Source organism: Diadema setosum, chromosome 13, assembly GCF_964275005.1.
Source record: "Diadema setosum chromosome 13, eeDiaSeto1, whole genome shotgun sequence".
NCBI lineage: Eukaryota > Metazoa > Echinodermata > Echinoidea > Diadematoida > Diadematidae > Diadema > Diadema setosum.
This window is the reverse complement of record NC_092697.1, coordinates 10,310,890-10,331,678: the sequence shown is the minus strand read 5'-3', so window position 1 is coordinate 10,331,678 and position 20,789 is coordinate 10,310,890. Positions and strand designations below refer to the sequence as shown.

Below are 20,789 nucleotides of genomic sequence, written 5' to 3'. Positions count from 1 at the left end.
TGTGGAACACCAGATGCAATTGTTTTACTTTGAGAGTCAAAGCCGTTAACATATACAAATTGGGATCTTTCTGATAGGTAACTCCTGAACCACTCCAAGGCCTTTCCACGTATTCCATAATGAGACAGTTTGGCGAGAAGTATTCCGTGGTTAATCGTGTCAAAGGCCTTGGAGAAGTCCAAGAAGATACCTATTGTGTGTGAATGTGTGTCGAGTGCTTGTGTGACTTTGTCGATGAGGGCAAGTAGTGCGTGTGTTGTGCTGTGATTTTCCTTGAATCCAAATTGAAAGTGTGAGAATATGTCGCAGGTTTTAAGAAAACGTACTGTCCTGATATAAACTATTCTTTCAAGAATCTTAGAAATAGAAGATAATAGAGATATGGGTCTATAGTTATTGACATCATCCTTCTCCCCTTTCTTGTAAATAGGAATTACTTTCGCAATTTTCATGCTATTTGGCACATGGCCAGTTGTAAGTGATGAGTTGATAATGTGTACTAAGGGATCCACTATTTGAGGAATTATGTTTTTTATCAAATAGTTGTCAATTCCGTCATGGCCAGGACTTTTTCCTTCTTTCAAATTAGCAACAATCTTTATTATTTCTTCTTTATATGTTGGGTCAAAAAATATAGTTTTGGAGTTAGGTGTATCTAAAAAATCATTAAAAGATTTACTAGAAAGAGGAATATTTTGAGAAAGATTTTTTCCAATTGAAGAGAAAAAGTCATTGAAAATTTCCGCCATGCCAGCGGGAGTGTTGCTGGAGGCATTGCCCCACCGAATTTCAGAAATATTAGATGAATTGTTAGATATATTCATAGCATTCTTTAATGTTTTCCATGTGTTTTTAATATCATTTTTGTATTTGCTTATCTGATTCACATAGAACATTTTCTTCTGCGTACGTAATAATTTGGTGAGTGTGTTTTTGTATGAAACATATTTTTTCTTATTTTTTTCAGTGGGATTACATCTATATTTATAAAACAAATTATTTTTCCTGTTTATAGATCGTAATATAGACTGGGTTATCCACGGGAGTCTTGGAATTTGCTTATATCTATTTTTTATATTACGCAGGGGAATATGGTTATCGATTTCGGAGGTAAGAGTAGATATGAAATAGTCATAAGACAAGTTGACATCTGTAGTGTTGTATACAGAAGACCAGTCGATTTCTTTTAAACTGTTTTGAAGACTTATAAGATTATCTGCAGTAATCTTACGACGCTTATAATAATTATTTTGTTTATTCAGTTTAATTGGTACCTGAGCAAATATAGGAAAATGGTCAGTGATGTCTGAGAGGACGATACCAGACTCAGGAAGTGGAAAAACATTACAAAAGATGTTGTCTATGAGGGTAGCCGATTGGCTGGCGACACGGGTAGGCTTGGAGATTAATGGTAAAAACGAAGCAGACATTAATGTTTCTACAAATTCTTTTGAAGTGTTTTGGGAGTTACATTTCATGAGATCGATATTAAAATCGCCCATCAAAAATGTATCTTTATTAAGTATCATGGGATTTTGTACTAAATCCTGCAAAACAGTCAAAAAATCATTTAAATTCGAACGAGGGGGCCTGTAAATTACGCCAATCATAATATTTTTTCCATGTGGATTTATCAATTCAATAAAAAGGGATTCAAGTACATCGCTCATAACACTAATCTCCTCATGTATGATATATTTAAATTTTTTCGAGATGTACAAACCAACTCCACCACCAACTCTCTCGCTTCTATTTCTAAATACAAATTCGAATCCGGGTAAAGAAAATAAATGACTGATATTAGAGTTCAGCCATGTTTCTGTTAACCCTATGATGGAGCAAGATTTATGATCTGGGTTTTCTAAGAGTAAGCGCAACTTATCAAAATTTTTGTTGATACTGCGTATGTTAAAGTGAGCTAACAAAAATTTTTCACCAACTGTATTCGTGATCCGATTTTTATACTGATTTTCGGTCAAATAAACACACGATGGACTCTGGACTGGATCATTTGAGTCAAAGTTATATTCAAATTCTTGTGCTGAGGTATTGTATTTATCGGATATGTAATCTTCATATACACTGGAAATAATATTTACATGATCAGATTCAGAGTGCCTTACTGTGTTATAGAATTCATCACTATTCAAAGAATATTGATTGGATATTGCCTGGAAATCTATATAAAGAATTAAAAAAAAGAAAAACATGCATGTGGCATTTTAAATATAAAATAACAGCAAATTTGCATAAAATAATCCATTGTGCGATTTAAAAAAAAAGATTCATTCTTTTCTGCGTCGGTTACTTATCAAAATATTAGGGTAAGGATGAGAATAGAATTGGCTGGAGTCATCCGCAAATAATAGAAAAGAGAGTTTATCTGAGAACCTAGTATAATAAGTGACATAAATCATGAATCACAGTGAGCCGAACAAGCTTCCTTGTGGAACGTCACATTTAATCTAATTGATTTTCATTAGGGAATCAAAGTCGTTGACATGTACTTATTGTAATCTGTTAGGTAATTCGTGGACCATTGCAAGGCTTTACTACGTATAATGGCATAATGGGATGATTTAGAGAGGGTCGTGTATAATCCCTGGAAAAGACCAGGGGTGTTTCATAAAGCTGTTCGTAAAGTTACGAACAACTTACGAGCGACTGGTGATCAGTTCTTGTGATGAATTATGGAAATACTGATTAAGTATAGCACATCAGAACTGATCACCAGTCGCTCGTAAGTTGTTCGTAACTTTACGAACAACTTTATGAAACAGGGCCCAGATTGATGCCTATTATGTGCGAAAATGTATAGAACGTACATGCGTAACCTTCGCAAGAAAGGTAAGTAACGCATGTGTGGTATAATGATTTCCTCTAAGTCAAAAAAAGAAATTTGTAAATGTATCACTTAATTCTAATAAATTTCTTTGTTCGGATGTAATAATACTTGCAAAAATTATAGAGATCGAATTTTATAGAGGATATAGGTCTGTAATCATTGACATCGCTTTTTTCCCTTGTATTGTAAATAGGAATAACTTTGGCAGTCTTCACATCATCTGGCACAAGTCAAGTTGTGAGCGATAGATTTATAATGGGTATGAATATTAGACATCAACTGTTTGGGGAATTATGTTTTTTTAACAAATAATTGTCGATTTTCACAACCATGGCCTTTTCCTTCTTTCACATTATGAACAGTCTTTAGTTTTCATTATGTGGGGTCAAAAAGTGTGGTTTGAAGATTAAGTTTATTAAAAAAACAAAGAAATAAGTAACACAGTACTAAATGAAGGGGTATTCTTGGAAAACTTTTTCCCCCAATCAATGAAAAAAAAAAGAATACTTATTTCATGCCAACGGGTACTGATTACTGGAGGTATTATCTGGTCGTATTTCTGAAATACTATAAACGCACCGATAGATGTGCATTGTATGTATACAAAGAAGTATTATGTGCCTATAAACGATGTAGCTGTGAATAAGTGCGGTATATGAATGTATCATTCATTTTCATTCGATAGTCACCCTTCCTACACACCACATCCACTGGCGTAGCCAGGGGGGGGGGGGGGGCGATGGGGGCGGTCGCCCCCCCCCCCTAAGATTTGGACCGAGGAGTTGGGAGGCGGAAAAAAAAAATGCGTGTACACTGTATGCATGCACATGAAGCGGGTCTCCTTTGCAACCTTTCATCAAATAAGATATATTTTTTTGAATATTTCACTCAAAGTGTGCACCAGATCGTTGAATTTCAATTCAAAATATGCAAAATCTCTCGTGCTTGGGAGGGGGATACCCCCTCCCAAACCCTCCCCCTCTTTGCCGCTTTCCCTAGCTAAGTACACTTTTTAGATTAAAAAAAAATCTGAATAATTCTGAGTGCACAAGACTTTTCACTAATATTCCGAAAACTGAAGGTTCCCTCATGTATAAGGGGAATTTCCCCTTTTAATCGACCCTTTCCTCCCTCAGCCCCCCCCCCATCATTTTTTTTTTGATTACCCAAATGTTGATTCCATCAAATATGCTTATTATGCGTATACGAGATATCTCAATTTCAGCCTTAAAAAGATACAAGCTCCATCGGAAGGGAAGAGTGGAGATAACACTCGCCAACGCCTTCTTCCTGTTCCCCCCCCCCCCCGCCATGCAAAGAAGTAGACTGTGGCTATACCAAGATCGCTTTATTTCAATTCTAAAAACGCAAAAGCTCCGCGAGCGGGAGGGGGAATCCCCCTTCCCCTAAGTTCTACCTCACTAGACTTTATACATACGCACAGATGGTGCACATTCGGAATAAGAGCTAAATTCCGTGATTTTAACACTTCGATGAAAAAGTGTTGCACCAAAAATTTGCACCAGATCGCTGAATTTCAGGTCTGAAAACGCAAAATCACCTTCGTGTGGGAGGGGATATGCCCCTATCTACACCCTCGTGTGCATGCTTTTTCTGTTTGATTGCTGAACAGACAGCGTTCATGATATTCAGTGTAAGAATATACAAGAAGACTAGTGTGTTTGAATTATACTGTTTTATAGGCAAATTGTTCAATAATAATCTACAATAAAATATACGGCAACCTTAAACAAGTGGGACTGTTTCAACTGTTAAAACACGCAAAAACATGCATCAAATTGCACCATTTGCAACATCAAAATGCAAAAAGTTCTCACCGTAGGAGGGGGGACACCCCCTCCCACACCCTCCCCTACCCCCTCGCTCGCTCCGCTCGCTCGGGTTCAGTCGAGTTCGTGATATACAGTGAAAAGAATTAATACAAGAAGTGTATCTAAATTATACCATTTTATAGGCAAATTGTTCAATAATAATCTACACTAAAATATACTGCTACCTTAAACAAGTGGGACTGTTTCATGTCGATAAAACGCGCAAAAACATGCATCAAATTGCACCATTTGCAAAATCAAAATGCAAAAAGTTCTTACCGTGGGAGGGGGGACACCCCCCTCCCACACCCTCCCCTCCCCCCTCGTTGGCTCCGCTCGCTCGGGTTCAGTCGCGTTCATGATATTCAGTGAAAAGAATTAATACAAGAAGTGTATTGGAATTATACCATTTTATAGGCAAATTGTTCAATAATAATCTACACTAAAATATACTGCAATCTAAAACAAGTGGGACTGTTTCACGTCGTTAAAACACGCAAAAACATGCATCAAATTGCACCATTTGCAAAACCAAAATGTAAAAACTTCTCACCGTGGGAGGGGGGAAACCCCCCTCCCACACCCTCCCCTACCCCCTCGCTCGCTCCGCTCGCTCGGGTTCAGTCGCGTTCATGATATTCAGTGAAAAGAATTAATACAAGAAGTGTATTGGAATTATACCATTTCATAGGCAAATTGTTCAATAATAATCTACACTAAAATATACTGCAATCTTAAACAAGTGGGACTATTTCACGTCGTTAAAACACGCAAATACATGCATCAAATTGCACCATTTGCAAAATCAAAATGTAAAAAGTTCTCACCGTGGGAGGGGGGGTTCCCCTCTCACCCTCCCCTACCCCCTCGCTCACTCCGCTCGCTCCGCTCGCTCGGGTTCAGTCGCGTCCATGATATTCAGTGAAAAGAATTAATACAAGAAGTGTATTTGAATTATACCATTTTATAGGCAAATTGTTCAATAATAATCTACACAAAAATATACTGCTACCTTAAACAAGAGGGACTGTTTCACGTCAATAAAACGCGCAAAAACATGCATCAAATTGCACCATTTGCAACATCAAAATGCAAAAAGTTCTTATCGTGGGAGGGGGGACACCCCCCTCCCACACCCTCCCCTCCCCCTCGCTCGCTCCGCTCGCTCGGGTTCAGTCGCGTTCATGATATAAAATATACTGCAATCTTAAACAAGTGGGACTGTTTCACGTCGTTAAAACATGCATCAAATTGCACCATTTGCAAAATCAAAATGTAAAAAGTTCTCATCGTGGGAGGGGGGTTCCCCTCTCACCCTCCCCTACCCCCTCGCTCACTCCGCTCGCTCCGCTCGCTCGGGTTCAGTCGCGTCCATGATATTCAGTGAAAAGAATTAATACAAGAAGTGTATTTGAATTATACCATTTTATAGGCAAATTATTCAATAATAATCTACACAAAAATATACTGCTACCTTAAACAAGAGGGACTGTTTCACGTCAATAAAACGCGCAAAAACATGCATCAAATTGCACCATTTGCAACATCAAAATGCAAAAAGTTCTTATCGTGGGAGGGGGGACACCCCCCTCCCACACCCTCCCCTCCCCCTCGCTCGCTCCGCTCGCTCGGGTTCAGTCGCGTTCATGATATAAAATATACTGCAATCTTAAACAAGTGGGACTGTTTCACGTCGTTAAAACATGCATCAAATTGCACCATTTGCAAAATCAAAATGTAAAAAGTTCTCATCGTGGGAGGGGGGTTCCCCTCTCACCCTCCCCTACCCCCTCGCTCACTCCGCTCGCTCCGCTCGCTCGGGTTCAGTCGCGTCCATGATATTCAGTGAAAAGAATTAATACAAGAAGTGTATTTGAATTATACCATTTTATAGGCAAATTGTTCAATAATAATCTACACAAAAATATACTGCTACCTTAAACAAGAGGGACTGTTTCACGTCAATAAAACGCGCAAAAACATGCATCAAATTGCACAATTTACAACATCCAAATGCAAAAAGTTCTTATCGTGGGAGGGGGGACACCCCCCTCCCACACCCTCCCCTACCCCCTCGCTCGCTCCGCTCGCTCGGGTTCAGTCGCGTTCATGATATTCAGTGAAAAGAATTAATACAAGAAGTGTATTGGAATTATACCATTTTATAGGCAAATTGTTCAATGATAATCTATTCTAAAATATACTGCAATCTTAAACAAGTGGGACTGTTTCACGTCGTTAAAACACGCAAATACATGCATCAAATTGCACCATTTGCAAAATCAAAATGTAAAAAGTTCTCACCGTGGGAGGGGGGAAACCCCCCTCCCACACCCTCCCCTACCCCCTCGCTCCCTCCGCTCGCTCGGGTTCAGTCGCGTTCATGATATTCAGTGAAAAGAATATTTGAATTATACCATTTTATAGGCAAATTGTTCAATAATAATCTACACTAAAATATACTGCTATCTTAAACAAGTGGGACTGTTTCACGTCGATAAAACGCGCAAAAACATGCATCAAATTGCACCATTTGCAACATCCAAATGCAAAAAGTTCTTATCGTGGGAGGGGGGACACCCCCCTCCCACACCCTCCCCTCCCCCCTCGCTCGCTCCGCTCGCTCGGGTTCAGTCGCGTTCATGATATTCAGTGAAAAGAATTAATACAAGAAGTGTATCTAAATTATACCCTTTTATAGGCAAATTGTTCAATAATAATCTACATCAAAATAAACTGCTACCATAAACAAGTGGGACTGTTTCACGTCGATAAAACGCGCAAAAACATGCATCAAATTGCACCATTTACAACATCCAAATGCAAAAAGTTCTTATCGTGGGAGGGGGGACACCCCCCTCCCACACCCTCCCCTCCCCCCTCGCTCGCTCCGCTCGCTCGGGTTCAGTCGCGTTCATGATATTCAGTGAAAAGAATTAATACAAGAAGTGTATCTAAATTATACCCTTTTATAGGCAAATTGTTCAATAATAATCTACATCAAAATAAACTGCTACCATAAACAAGTGGGACTGTTTCACGTCGATAAAACGCACAAAAACATGCATCAAATTGCACCATTTACAACATCCAAATGCAAAAAAGTTCTTACCGTGGGAGGCGGGACAATCCCCTCCCACACCCTCCCCCCCCCCCTCGCTCGCTCCGCTCGCTCGGGCTCGGTCGCTTCGCTCCCTCGCAGACTAACCGCCCCCCCTAAGATGAAATCCTGGCTACGCCGTTGACCACATCCATCTCACAACCACCCTTCGAGCTGTCACGCTCCTAAGCAGCTCTCTAGCTTCTTTTTCACGTCAAGCTCCACCAAGCCCCCTATACATGCTGACAACCTATTCCCACTTCCTTTCTGTTCCTGGACCTGCTATCCCATCTTATCCCCGTCTCATTATGTGAAAAAAGTACCAAGAAGTATTATGTAACCACCTGATGTACAGGGTAGATGTGTTGCAGTATATAGTGGAGAACCATGAATAAAGAAAACACTCGCATTCTGACTCCAAGACGATGCAGTCATGCGTCCGTTATTCTTCTAGTGTACATCTAAGCGTCTAGTTACCACACACACACACACACACACACACACACACACACACACACACACACACACACACACACACACACACAACACACACACAGCAGTTCATTTTTTTAAGTTGTTTTCCAGGTTTTTTTATATCATTTTCTGTTCTTTTTTCTGGTTCACATAAAATTTTCTCTTTTGTATTCGCAAGGAATTAGTAAGCGTTTTCTTGTAAGTCAGACGTTTTCTATTTAAAGAGGAGTTGCATCTGTACTTATGAAACAAATCATTTTTTTTTCATCTAATTGAAAAAGAATGGGTTACCCACTTGAGTCTTGGAGTTCTTTTATAATCATTTTTTTTCCTGTTGCATAACGGAATGTGATCGTCTTTTCAGAATATTGGTGTTCATAACATAGTTGTATAGGACAAAATAAGATCGGGACTGTTTTATACAAAAGACCACTCAATATCTTCCAGCTATTTTGAAAATTGACAAAATAATTATCTGTCGTGATCTTACGACGTTTCTGATTACTACTTTGCTTGGGCGTTAACTTCCTTGAATCTTGTGTAAATATAGGATAATGATCAGAGATGTCTGAAAGGAGAGGAAAGATAAAGCAATTATTAAAATGATGACCTCCATTTCAAAAATGTGTTGATATAATATTGTAATTATTGTATTACATTGCAATTTTACTGAGTAAAATTGCAATAACAAAGTGCTTGATGGAACAGGACCTGAATGTGTGTGTGTGTGTGTGTGTGTGTTGGTTTGACATATGGTAGTAGATTCACATTTGTAGAGTAGCACAGCTTCTCTTAAATCATCCTTAACATGGCAATATCACACACACACACCTTAATATTGGTATATATTTTGCAGAAGGCATTTGCTTATAGCTGGAGCGTGTCTGCTGGGCTGTTCGATCACCCCGACTGTACAGGCATGCTAACCAGGAAACATTGAACTGCGCATTACTTAGATATAAGACCATTCTGAAGCAGATACTTTTCGCACAACAATAGATATACAGTATAATGTACTCTTAAATGAATCCCGCAAGGATTGGAACAATCATCCCCCAGCATTCCCACTGATACCCACTGATCAGTTACTAGCCATTCCCTTTAAGCAAATGCTTGGTTTCTAAACTGCTTGCGCTTGCTAGCCATTTTTTTCTCACAAGCAGTTGCTTGTTTTTATGCGTACGGATTCAAACTAAAGGCCAGCACAAGCAATGACCCTGTAAAAGGTGGAACAGTTGGGGCAGCATTATACCAATAGGTATATAGGTGTCTAGACTTTACTATGATACACTTATATGCCAAACTTATAGAAAAGAAGAAAAATCCGTCAAGAAATACGGTCAGAATCGCACACACAAAGTCGCAGACCCTCAAAAATAATGTAACTTTTTGTGTGTAAAGGCGGAACACGAGAGGGCGCCATTACGAAAAACAATAGGCTCCTTCGATCATTTTACTATTCCTGCTGGAAAGAAGACTGTGTCCCACAATGTATTCACAATGTGTTCACACAGTCGACTATGTAAAAACGCTCGAATTTTAACATTGTGAAGATGATTTCACACTGTGTTGTGTCTTTTGACAGGGTGTTCACATACTGACATAGTAATGTTCTGTTTCACACTTATAAATTGATGATTCACATCGTGTTTACAATGTTAAAACGCTTGAATTTAACGGTGTGAAGAGATTTCACACTGTGTTCACGCTGTGTTTCACATTGTGCTTCACACTATGGGACACAGGTGTTCTTTCCAGCAGGGATAATACACCTTCAAGCCAATATCACAATAAAATCTCTGAGGCGGCGGCGGCGCAAATCTATAGTATCCTCCGAAGTGTGTTTGGGGGATGCAATTAACATGATTAACGAACCTTCAGTGTACCGGTGACTCCTATCATTTTCGGTTTAAAGAACGTTACTTATGAACATCGAATCTTAGGAATGACGCCACAAATGTTCATACTAACGAACCCTATTCCATTTTCGAAGTAACGAACACTAAGTATCCTGTTAAATTGTGTACACTTATGATAGCATTCGAATTAAATCGAGAAAACAACATCTCACAAAAATGTCTGTGACATCGGCAATCACAAAAATATCTGTACATGAAAACAATCTAACGGCTTTTAGAGTATAAAGAGCAGATACAGACAGAAGGACAGACAGTGCAGACAATACAGTCATAAGGAGTACCAGTAGGACAGAAGGATACGGTGCCGACAGAAGAAGTGATCTGTTTTGAATACTGACACACTGGTTTACATCTAATGGTGGCTGTAACCATGAAGAATCAAAGGTCATAGTTCACTTTCCAAAATTACACTGCGTCACAGTACCATTGGATCACATACAAAGAATGGACCCTCCCATTAGGTAGAGACATCTGTCAAATGTTGATACACTAATAATCATATTTTGTTTTGATCAAGTCCAATTTCCTTTTTGATAGAAAGTAAGTTTCGAGCTACTAGAGGTAATCACGGGAGTAAAAGCCAAATATACATGTGGCTTGATTGAATGCAACAATATTGCTAGAACACAGAAGTGCAAGCTTGAGGAAATCAAACAATCCGTTCAAAAGTAATATAATTGTTATTATTTTGGTGCCGCCACCACTGGATAAGAGGACTTCTACAGATCATGATGTCACATATGGAAAACGATATAGAGAAAAAAAAAATCTAACATGTTCTCATTTTTCTGGCACAATGAGAGAGTACTAGACTCACCTCTTTTAGAAAGCACGGGGATATGATTACTCTTGGCATATGTCAATAACAAGTGGAGGGAATGTGTGCTTTTCATAAAGAATTATACTTAGTGGGATTTTTCCTTGTATTTTCTTTTTTATCATTTTCCATGTGTGACGTCATGATTCGTAGTAGTCTTCTCATCACGTGATGACGACACCAAAACTTCAGAAATTCATGACTTTTGAATGGATTGTGCGATTTTCATTACACTTTCACTGATGTGTTCTACTATCATTGCTGCATTCACTTAATCCACATGTACATTTGAGTTTCATTCCTCTTATATCTAAAGTGCATTAAATGCATTCGGAGCTGAGTTGTATATGGCAACCTATAAACTTGTTGTTCCCGCTTTCAAGGATACTAAACTATTTTGATGAGCAAACAAAGGCAGTTGCCAAATTAACCACACCAGCAAACTTTAACTTATATTTCAAGTGCACAGAATGCATTTGGAGCTGAGTTGAACATGGCAACCTATAAACTTGTTGTTCCCGCATTCAAGGATACTAAACTATTTGAAATGTACCTGCTGAGCGAGCAAAGGCATTTTTTTCTATGGCGCCGCGGACTGAACGAACGTCACGTAAGGTCCGGCGTTTTCACGTCTAAAATTTCACCTTTTGGAGCCAGGAAATGCGCCAGGAAATCTACGACAGTCGATCAAAATTGAAAGGTACAAACATCTACGTTCACGAGGACCTGACCAAATCACGACAAGAACTTCTCAACAAAACACGACGATCGGCCCAAGTTCTCAAAGTCTGGACAAACGACGGTCGCATCACGGCTTTCCTGAAATCAAAGAAGAAGGTACACATTAACAGTGAAAGAGACATTGAAAAATTTGACTAAGAACTAAATAGCAGTAGTTTGATATGTTAGACTGTTTCAATAATTATGAACTATAAATACCCATGCATATATTGTGCAAAATGTGTTAAGAGGAATCAAAAATCTATACTATGTACTAACTGTGATAAATGGGCGCATGTTAAATGTGGTGAAGTTTCTGATGATATCTTTTATTCAAACGTTAACTGGATTTGCTGGAAATGTATAATATCTGAACTACCATTTCACTCCGAAAAATCAGTAAATAATGATGAGGTTGATGACAATGTGTGCATAAGTTCACAAACTGAAATAGCCAAGGATAGATCAGCAACTGTTCACTTCTCTAAACAAAAGGGGTTAAAAATAGCCCATCTTAATGTACGTAGTATTCGTAACAAGTTTGACGAATTACGCATTTTCCTGAAAAACAATCCATATGATATATTCACGATGTCGGAGACATGGTTGAATGCAGATTATCCCTCTGCTTCCCTTGTTGTTGACGGATACCATCTGGAAAGATATGACCGTGTAGAAAGAACAGGAGGCGGAGTTGGTGTTTTCATAAGTACCGCCATCACATATAAAAGAAGGACAGATTTGGAAAAAGATTCATTAGAACTAATGTGGTTGGAAATCAAAATACCAAACAGTAAGTCATATTTTGTGGGAATAGTATATCGCCCACCGAGCACGGATGTAACATTTTTTGAAAATCTTGAGCAAAATCTTGAAAATGTATGTAATTTCAGTGATAAGATCGTAGTGATTGGAGATATGAATTGTAATATGTTAACTGAAAATAATTTTTCACGTAAAATTGTGCAAATATGCAATACTCTCCATATGTCACAGATTGTATCCAAGCCAACGAGGATAACTCGATGTAGTGAAACATTGATAGATTTGATTTTGGTATCTGAAACATTAGGTGATCTTTTTTCAGATGTATACTCCATGGCCATATCTGACCATTCTTTGATTTATGTGATATTGAAAGAGTGTACGCCTAAGTCAGTTCCGAAAATTTCATATACGAGGTCATTCCGTCTATACAAAGAGGAAGATTTCTTTACTAATATAGAAAATGAACGATGGCACCTTTTGGAGTCTGAAACGGATATTGAAAGTTTATGGGGAAAGTTTAAAGAAATGTTTTTGTCTATTTGTGACAAACATGCACCTTATATAAGTGTAAGACAAAAATTAAACCCGGCTCCTTGGATAAATGATGAGTATTTATTGATTGCGCGTCAACGTGATTATGTTAAATCAAAATTTAATAAGATTAGATCAGAAACATTATGGAATGAATATAAAAAGTTATGTAATAAAGTTAATAATTTGAATAAGAAATTAAAGAGAGAATATTATAGTAATGTTTTTCAAAAATTTGGAAGGAATGATTTTAAAGCCAAATGGAAAAAGGTGAAAGAGTTATTACCCCGTAAGAAAGAAAGTAACATACTGAAATTAGAAATTGATGGTGAAATGATAGATGATAGATATGAAGTAAGCAATGTTTTTAACTCATATTTTAATTGTATTTGTGATAAACTGCGGGAAAAAGATAAGGTTGTGATGAATGATAGAATTGTGGTTCCGCTGGACGTAACGAAACAGGTGTTTGAATTTAAAGAAATTGCTGAAAATTTTGTACAGAGGGAACTTGAATCACTTGAGCAAAATAAAAGCTATGGTATTGATGGAATGCACCCCAGACTGCTCAAAGCAGCCGCTAAAGTGATTGCTAAACCTTTAGCTTTTATGTTTAACTACTCTTTGCAAATCGGAAAATTACCAACTGATTTTAAAATAGCTAAGATTATCCCTGTACATAAAAACGGTACAAAAACAGATCCTGTTAATTATCGGCCCATTTCGGTCTTGTCTACTGTAAGCAAGGTATTTGAAAAAGGAATCCACAGCCAGCTTTATAATCATTTGAAAGAACACAATTTACTAGCACAAAGTCAGTCAGGTTTTCGACCACTGCACTCTACGCACACAAGTCTTCTTGATGTTACCGAGTATTTACTGGCGAATATGAGTTCAGGTTACATGACAGGTGCCATATTTCTAGACTTCGCAAGGCATTCGATGTTATTCCACATGATAAACTTTTGGAGAAACTTAAACGATTTGGCATAACCGGAAAAGAGTATTTGTGGTTTCACTCATATATAACAGAAAGAAAACAGTGTGTTTCAATAGACGGCAAAATTAGTGATCTCCTGACAATGAAGTCAGGTGTACCACAGGGATCTACCTTAGGACCTTTGTTGTTCACAATGTTCATCAATGATCTTTGTCATGTCCAATTTTCTTCATCCACCAAACTATCACTGTATGCTGATGACACGGTTATGTTCAACAGGGGAAAGTCATTACAAGAAATAGAATCTTCGTTACAAAGCCAATTTAATCACATTGTTAACTGGCTGTATGTTAATGATATGTTTATTAATGTTGGTAAAACAAAGGTTATGCTGTTTGGGGCGAGAAATAAAGTAAGAAATAAACAACTTAATATCATTTGTGAAAATGAGAGTTTGGAAAGAGTGGTAACGATGAAGTATTTAGGTGTAATTTTAGACCCTTATTTAAGTTGGTCTAGTCACGTGGATAACATTGTAAAAAAAGTATCTAAAACATATGCATGTCTTCTGAAAATCAAGCCCTATGTTAACCAGAAAATATTGATTGATTTGTATTTTTCTTTAGTTGTTCCTTATCTGGATTATTGCTGTACGGTCTGGGGCAACAAGACTAAAACATGTACGCAACGATTGCAGAGATGCCAGAATAAGTTTGCTCGGCTGGCCTTAAATGCCGACAAATTTTCCTCTTCTTCTCCTCTGTTGAAAACGCTTCGGTGGCAATCAATCGAACAAAGACTTAAATACCAACAATGTATAATGGTTTACAAGATCTTAAATGACAGAGTGCCGGCTTATCTAAAACCACTCATTGCCATTAGACCAGTGTACTACCTCACAAGATACGCAGTCAACAGCCCCCTCTTTGTGCCTACACCATGGACAGAATACATGCGAACATCTTTTTCTTACCAGGGAAGTGCAATATTCAACACCTTACCAGTATTCTTACAAACTTGCCCCTCTTTTGAAAGATTTAGAAAATTATGCCGTCAATTGAGTTACACGTTTTAAATAAATATTGATTATGGTATAATGATTATTTATTGAATGTTTTAACAATTTTGTATTTTTTTTTACTGTTTGTATTGGTTTTTTTTATGATTTCTTCTTTGGTTCCATTAATCCCTATTATGGTATTTTAAACTCAGTTTTATATTTTTGGTGTGTCATTACAGTAATTTCTATTACACAGGTTTTTTTTTTTTTTTTTTTTTAAATAATACATTTTGTTTATGCCGAATTCAGAATATATTTGAAGTCAGTCTCCATGGTCTAAAGTATCTTTTAAAGTTTGTATTGTTTTGTGTATATGTGTTATACTTGTATATGTTTTTTTTAAAAAATGAAGTCTATTGTAATCCAATGTTTTTATCATGTATATGTACACAGGGCTCCCCTGGAAAGCAGTTGTGAAACTGAGGGGACTACCCTGTTTAAATATGACGGAATAAATAAATAAATACAGGCATGCAGTAGCCATAACCACACCAGCAAGCTTTAGCTTATATTTCAAGTGCGAAGAATGCATTCGGAACTGAGTTGAATATGGCAATCTATAAACTTGTTGTTCATGCATTTAAAGATATTACACTATTTTGAAATGTATGCCTTCAGAGCAAACAAAGGCTGTTGCCAAAACCACACAAGCAAACTTTAGCTGCTGCCTCCATTGCTCTTTGTCTCACAGAGAGAAATGGGAGGTGAGATCTAGTTATATTGAAAGGGACGACCGATGGTGATTTCCTGTTCTATTGTGTTCAATCGTGATCGGAAATGAAGAGCTTTGTTTTTCTGATTGCCTAAACACGTGTGCGGGATTTCCCACATGCTACTATGCTAGCCTTCCTGCGTCCTTGCCAATCAACGCAAACCGTTTCGAGAAAATTTGAATATGATTATGAGTGCTATAATGAATGTCAGATTACTTATGTCACAGGTAGCGGTCAGGTGGGTTGTACAACAAATGATCGTTGGTTCTAGCCCTGTCCAGCATGTACATATGCACTGTATACTGTCACTGATATGATGTCTTGCTCGCTATAATATGTCCGTCTGGACCAAGGTGTATAAAATTGGTCAAGACTGGAAGTGGTCAAGGCCCTACAGAAGAATTTGCTTCCTATATGCAGAGACGGCCTTGCACAAAGGAAAAAAATAAATCCTATCAAGTTTTCTTTGTGATGATAATGCTAACTATATCACTATTTTTGATTTGATTAATATCAATCATACAATACTATTGTTATCTTTTCCATAAGTGTTAGCATCATCATTATTATAGTACTGAGTGTATAGCAGCTGTAATTTGTATTCCTCTGAAAGATGCCAAGGCGTGCTCTTTCAGTGCGCTCATTCTCCCATATACAGCCGCACCAGAATGATATCAGGGCATAGAAATATTTAACACATTGTCTTACCCAGGTGTACTGCATGTGATGCAGATGCACTGATCAGATTTTGGGCAATTATAAAACTCTGAAGAACTATGGTGGAAGGTTATTGAACTTTGGCAATATATATATTTGAGTAAAATTATAATTTCAATCATTGCATTTGTCAGTATTTGTACACTTCATTTAGATTTTGAGTTGAAAGTGTTCATGTTTGATTGCAGAAAAGACCCCCCCCCCCACACATACAAAAGAAGAAAATAATGACATATTTTATGCGAGCGTCTATAGGAATAAAAACTTGCTCAAGGCAGACTACAATTTCAGGTTTTTAATCTCCACGAATATTCATGCAGTAGATGAAGCAAAGCGTGATGGATGTGAGCATTTCTGTAATGATGAATTATGTCTACAGTGTTCTGAAATCTTGAATCATGTGTGTGACGTCAAGGGCCAGAATCTCGGGATGCTGTGTGAATCAGATGAAATTGGATACAATAAAAAAGTTCCTAAAAGTGAGAAGGCCGTAAGTACATAAACAGATTATTACATAACCTAGTATTAGCGAAATCATACCATCGATGTAACTGTTTAAACATCATTATTACTCATATTCATTTTCACATCATTATCAACGGATCATATGATGACGATAACCTTATTTCAATAGACCTTATCTTCTGAAACGAGGCAAAACATCACTTTCCCTTTCATTTTACATTTTTGTTTTACATGATGTCAAATAGGTAGGGCCTACAGTACTTTTCAAATGATTTGCATGGAAGGGTGCCAACATTCTATATTAAAACACGTGACACTTGATAACAATCTATTATGTACGCCGTGATCAAGATATACGTGAGCAAAGCTTGTATAGAGTTTCTTGCAAGCAAGACTATCTTGATATGATAGGGCCTATGGACAAAATGGCTCTAATGAGCTAATACAAGGAAACAATGAGATGATCTGCTGCATTAAGATGGGTAGCTCAAATTATCTAATCACTTATTCCATTTTGCTCAGAATTTCATGAAGCTGTCTTCTTGTGTAATCTATTTCATTCAGTGTGCCTTTTTCTAAACATATTAGATGTACATTCATTTCTGTATCGATTATACGGCAGCCATAAAAATTGGTTACTTATGTATTCGAATCTCATTTGTTTGTTTTATGTCATCTGAGAGGATGGCTTAATAGTCCTATTCTACTGCAAAACTTCGTCTTCCATGGGTCTAGTTGGATGTAAGGCGGGACCACTTCACCGGGTTAAAGACCCTGTTCTTTGCATTGATGAATAAATGAAGCGGGATCTTAATTCAATTTGCCTGTGAAATTTTGATCGATATCACCGTTAGATAGTATGCATAACTATAATAGAATTACATTTAGGTTTGTTGTACAATAGTATACGCCGATTACTTCAACATTTACCGCTATGCATGTTTGATCTTATTCAATTTGTAAAATCATTGAGAAAATGGGGCGGAATATACTTAAATTAGGGCCTTGATGAATGAAAGTTATTTCGTCTTCACGAATTTTAATGTGCTTCCTTTAGTTTAGACCGTGCAACATGAAACTGAAAGTAATACCATTCGACCGGAGTCATCATGTCTATATGAGAATGACCATTTCAGCCATTCAAGCTTAGTTTCAAAAACCAAAGTTATGTAGGTCCCGTACACATTATTGTTTCCATTTTTTAGATGTGTGAATTATGTCAGGTCTGACATTAACTCTCTCTGTGAGACATGTGCTTCCTTTAATCTAGACCATGCAACACAGAAACTGAAAGTAATGCCATTCGACCGGAGCCATTATGTCTATACGAGAATGACCATTTCAGCCGTTCACGCTTAGTTTCAAAAAACCAAAGTTATGTAGGTCCCGTACACATTATTGTTTCCATTTTTTAGATGTGTGAATTATGTCAGGTCTGACATTAACTCTCTTTGTGAGACATGTGCTTCCTTTAATCTAGACTATGCAACACAGAAACTGAAAGTAATGCCATTCGACCGGAGCCATTATGTCTATACGAGAATGACCATTTCAGCCGTTCACGCTTAGTTTCAAAAAACCAAAGTTATGTTGGTCACGTACACATTATTGTTTCCATTTTTTAGATGTGTGAATTATGTCAGGTCTGACATTAACTCTCTTTGTGAGACATGTGCTTCCTTTAATCTAGACCATGCAACACAGAAACTGAAAGTAATGCCATTCGACCGGAGCCATTATGTCTATACGAGAATGACCATTTCAGCCGTTCACGCTTAGTTTCAAAAAACCAAAGTTATGTAGGTCCCGTACACATTATTGTTTCCATTTTTTAGATGTGTGAATTATGTCAGGTCTGACATTAACTCTCTTTGTGAGACATGTGCTTCCTTTAATCTAGACTATGCAACACAGAAACTGAAAGTAATGCCATTCGACCGGAGCCATTATGTCTATACGAGAATGACCATTTCAGCCGTTCACGCTTAGTTTCAAAAAACCAAAGTTATGTTGGTCACGTACACATTATGTTTCCATGTATGTATGAATTATGTCAGGTATGTCATCAACTCTCTCTCTCTCTCTCTCTCTCTCTCTCTGTGTGTGCCACATTGATATCATGTCCATAGACATGTGTGTAAAATTTGAGTACATTTTACTCATTGGCAAAGAAAGGATTAAGGAAGGAAGTGACCTTCGTTTGCAATATAGGCGTGAGTGCTGATTGTAAAGTGGATCGGTTTAATGGTAACGTAAAACCTTGACGCATCGGCAGGAAGGCGTTCTTTTTTTATTCTTTCACCTTTGACATTTGCGCTCATTCAAAAGCTGGATTTGATAAGCTGACAAATTCCCCCAAAACTATCTCCGTAAAAGGAACTAGCAGACAAAAAAAAAAAAAAAAAAACTGTTCGAAAAGAATGAAAAAAGTACATGCAATACATCTGAAAATTGCAGCGTAAGAATTTGGCAAGCGAACGAGATCTCTTCATCCCACTTGCCACAGGAGGAAATCCTCGCTGTGAGCACGGAGAGCGGACGTTCTTAGCACCGTTTCCTCATTTTATTTTATGGCTGTTTTCGGTGATAGACAAAACTCTTTGTTTTCGAATAGTAATTATGCTAATGTACTGTCATGAATTTTTTTTTTCATGCTTAGATATAAATATTTATAGCATTAATACCATGTAACAATGTGGAAAAGCATGTTATAGTCCGTAAGCTCTGCGAGGCGATGTTATCGCTGCACTACCACTATGCAGTTGGTTTGTATATACAAAGGGAAAAAAGGTGATATACATGAATAATATATACATTTAATCTAATCTGGGATCTACCAATTATCGTTGTTATTATAAAAACATCAGGCTCCCAGCAACCTAGAATTGAATTCTAAAATGACAATTTACAATATTTTGCTTACAAGCCAGTTTGAACTTGAGAGTAGGCCTATAAAACCGTCTGTTGTAAACCCTTTTGGATGAAAATACTGTATCTATATTCTAACTCTGAAAATGGCACTTAATTTCAAGGTATGTCACAGTCATTGGAGTGTTACAACTACAGGGATACATCTCGCTGGAGGTGTTGAAGACTTAGTATGCAATGCATGACTTCACTTTCTTCATGACGCCAAATATCTTTCACTGTTTGTAGCGTCTTTCAGTGAAGTTCATCTTTTGACTGTTTTTCCTCTTTTATTGGCCATGTTCATGATAAATGCCATGAGTCTATAAAAGCCAGTTCGTGTTCATTTTTTTAAATAGTTTGGCTTTGGGGTTAAAAAAAAGTCAGGGACATTTTGAGCTTGGTTCGCTATCCTATAAAGTAAAGTCTACATGAAGAGGAACTCAATTCCATGTCTAAACAGTGTAATCAAAATTAGGTTGTAATGGTGTAATATATATATATATATATATATATATATATATATATATACATATATCTATATATTTATATATATATATATTTACTTATTTATATATATGCTTATATTCTGAAAATAAACATGGGACGCATGGCAACAACAACGTATCTGCGGAGAGGAACTTGATAGATTGAAATGTTACTATAAAATCATGATCGCGGGCAAAAGTCCGAGAAGCGACGGGAGTTCCTGTTAGTGTCATGGGCACTAAACTATATAGTTAATGTGAAAATTTTTATTTCTTTCCCTCTCTCCCTCTCTCATCCAAAGGGAAATCATAAATGGTTTCCCACTATACCGACTATACACTCTTTATTCGAGACTTTGGAAGACTTTTGCGGCACACGTGTATGAACTGACTGGAATTTTACTCTTGTATTAGCGCTTCATTTCGAAGAAACACAAAATTAGGAACAACCACCAAATATTCCTGATAATGGAAATCAAACCATGAGTTTGAT

At 37.4% G+C, this 20,789-nt stretch overlaps 1 protein-coding gene across 1 annotated transcript in view; it reads left to right on the top strand.

Moving 5' to 3' along the window:
- The first annotated feature begins 11,647 nt into the window (after positions 1–11,647).
- The window catches only part of LOC140237167 (uncharacterized), a 51,239-nt gene continuing 42,097 nt past the window's right edge, over positions 11,648–20,789 (top strand). Inside the window, exons 1-2 of the mRNA XM_072317109.1 lie at positions 11,648–11,824; positions 15,698–15,710. Of these exons, the coding sequence (XP_072173210.1) occupies positions 11,648–11,824; positions 15,698–15,710 (190 nt within the window). The remainder of the gene's footprint in view (positions 11,825–15,697; positions 15,711–20,789) is intronic.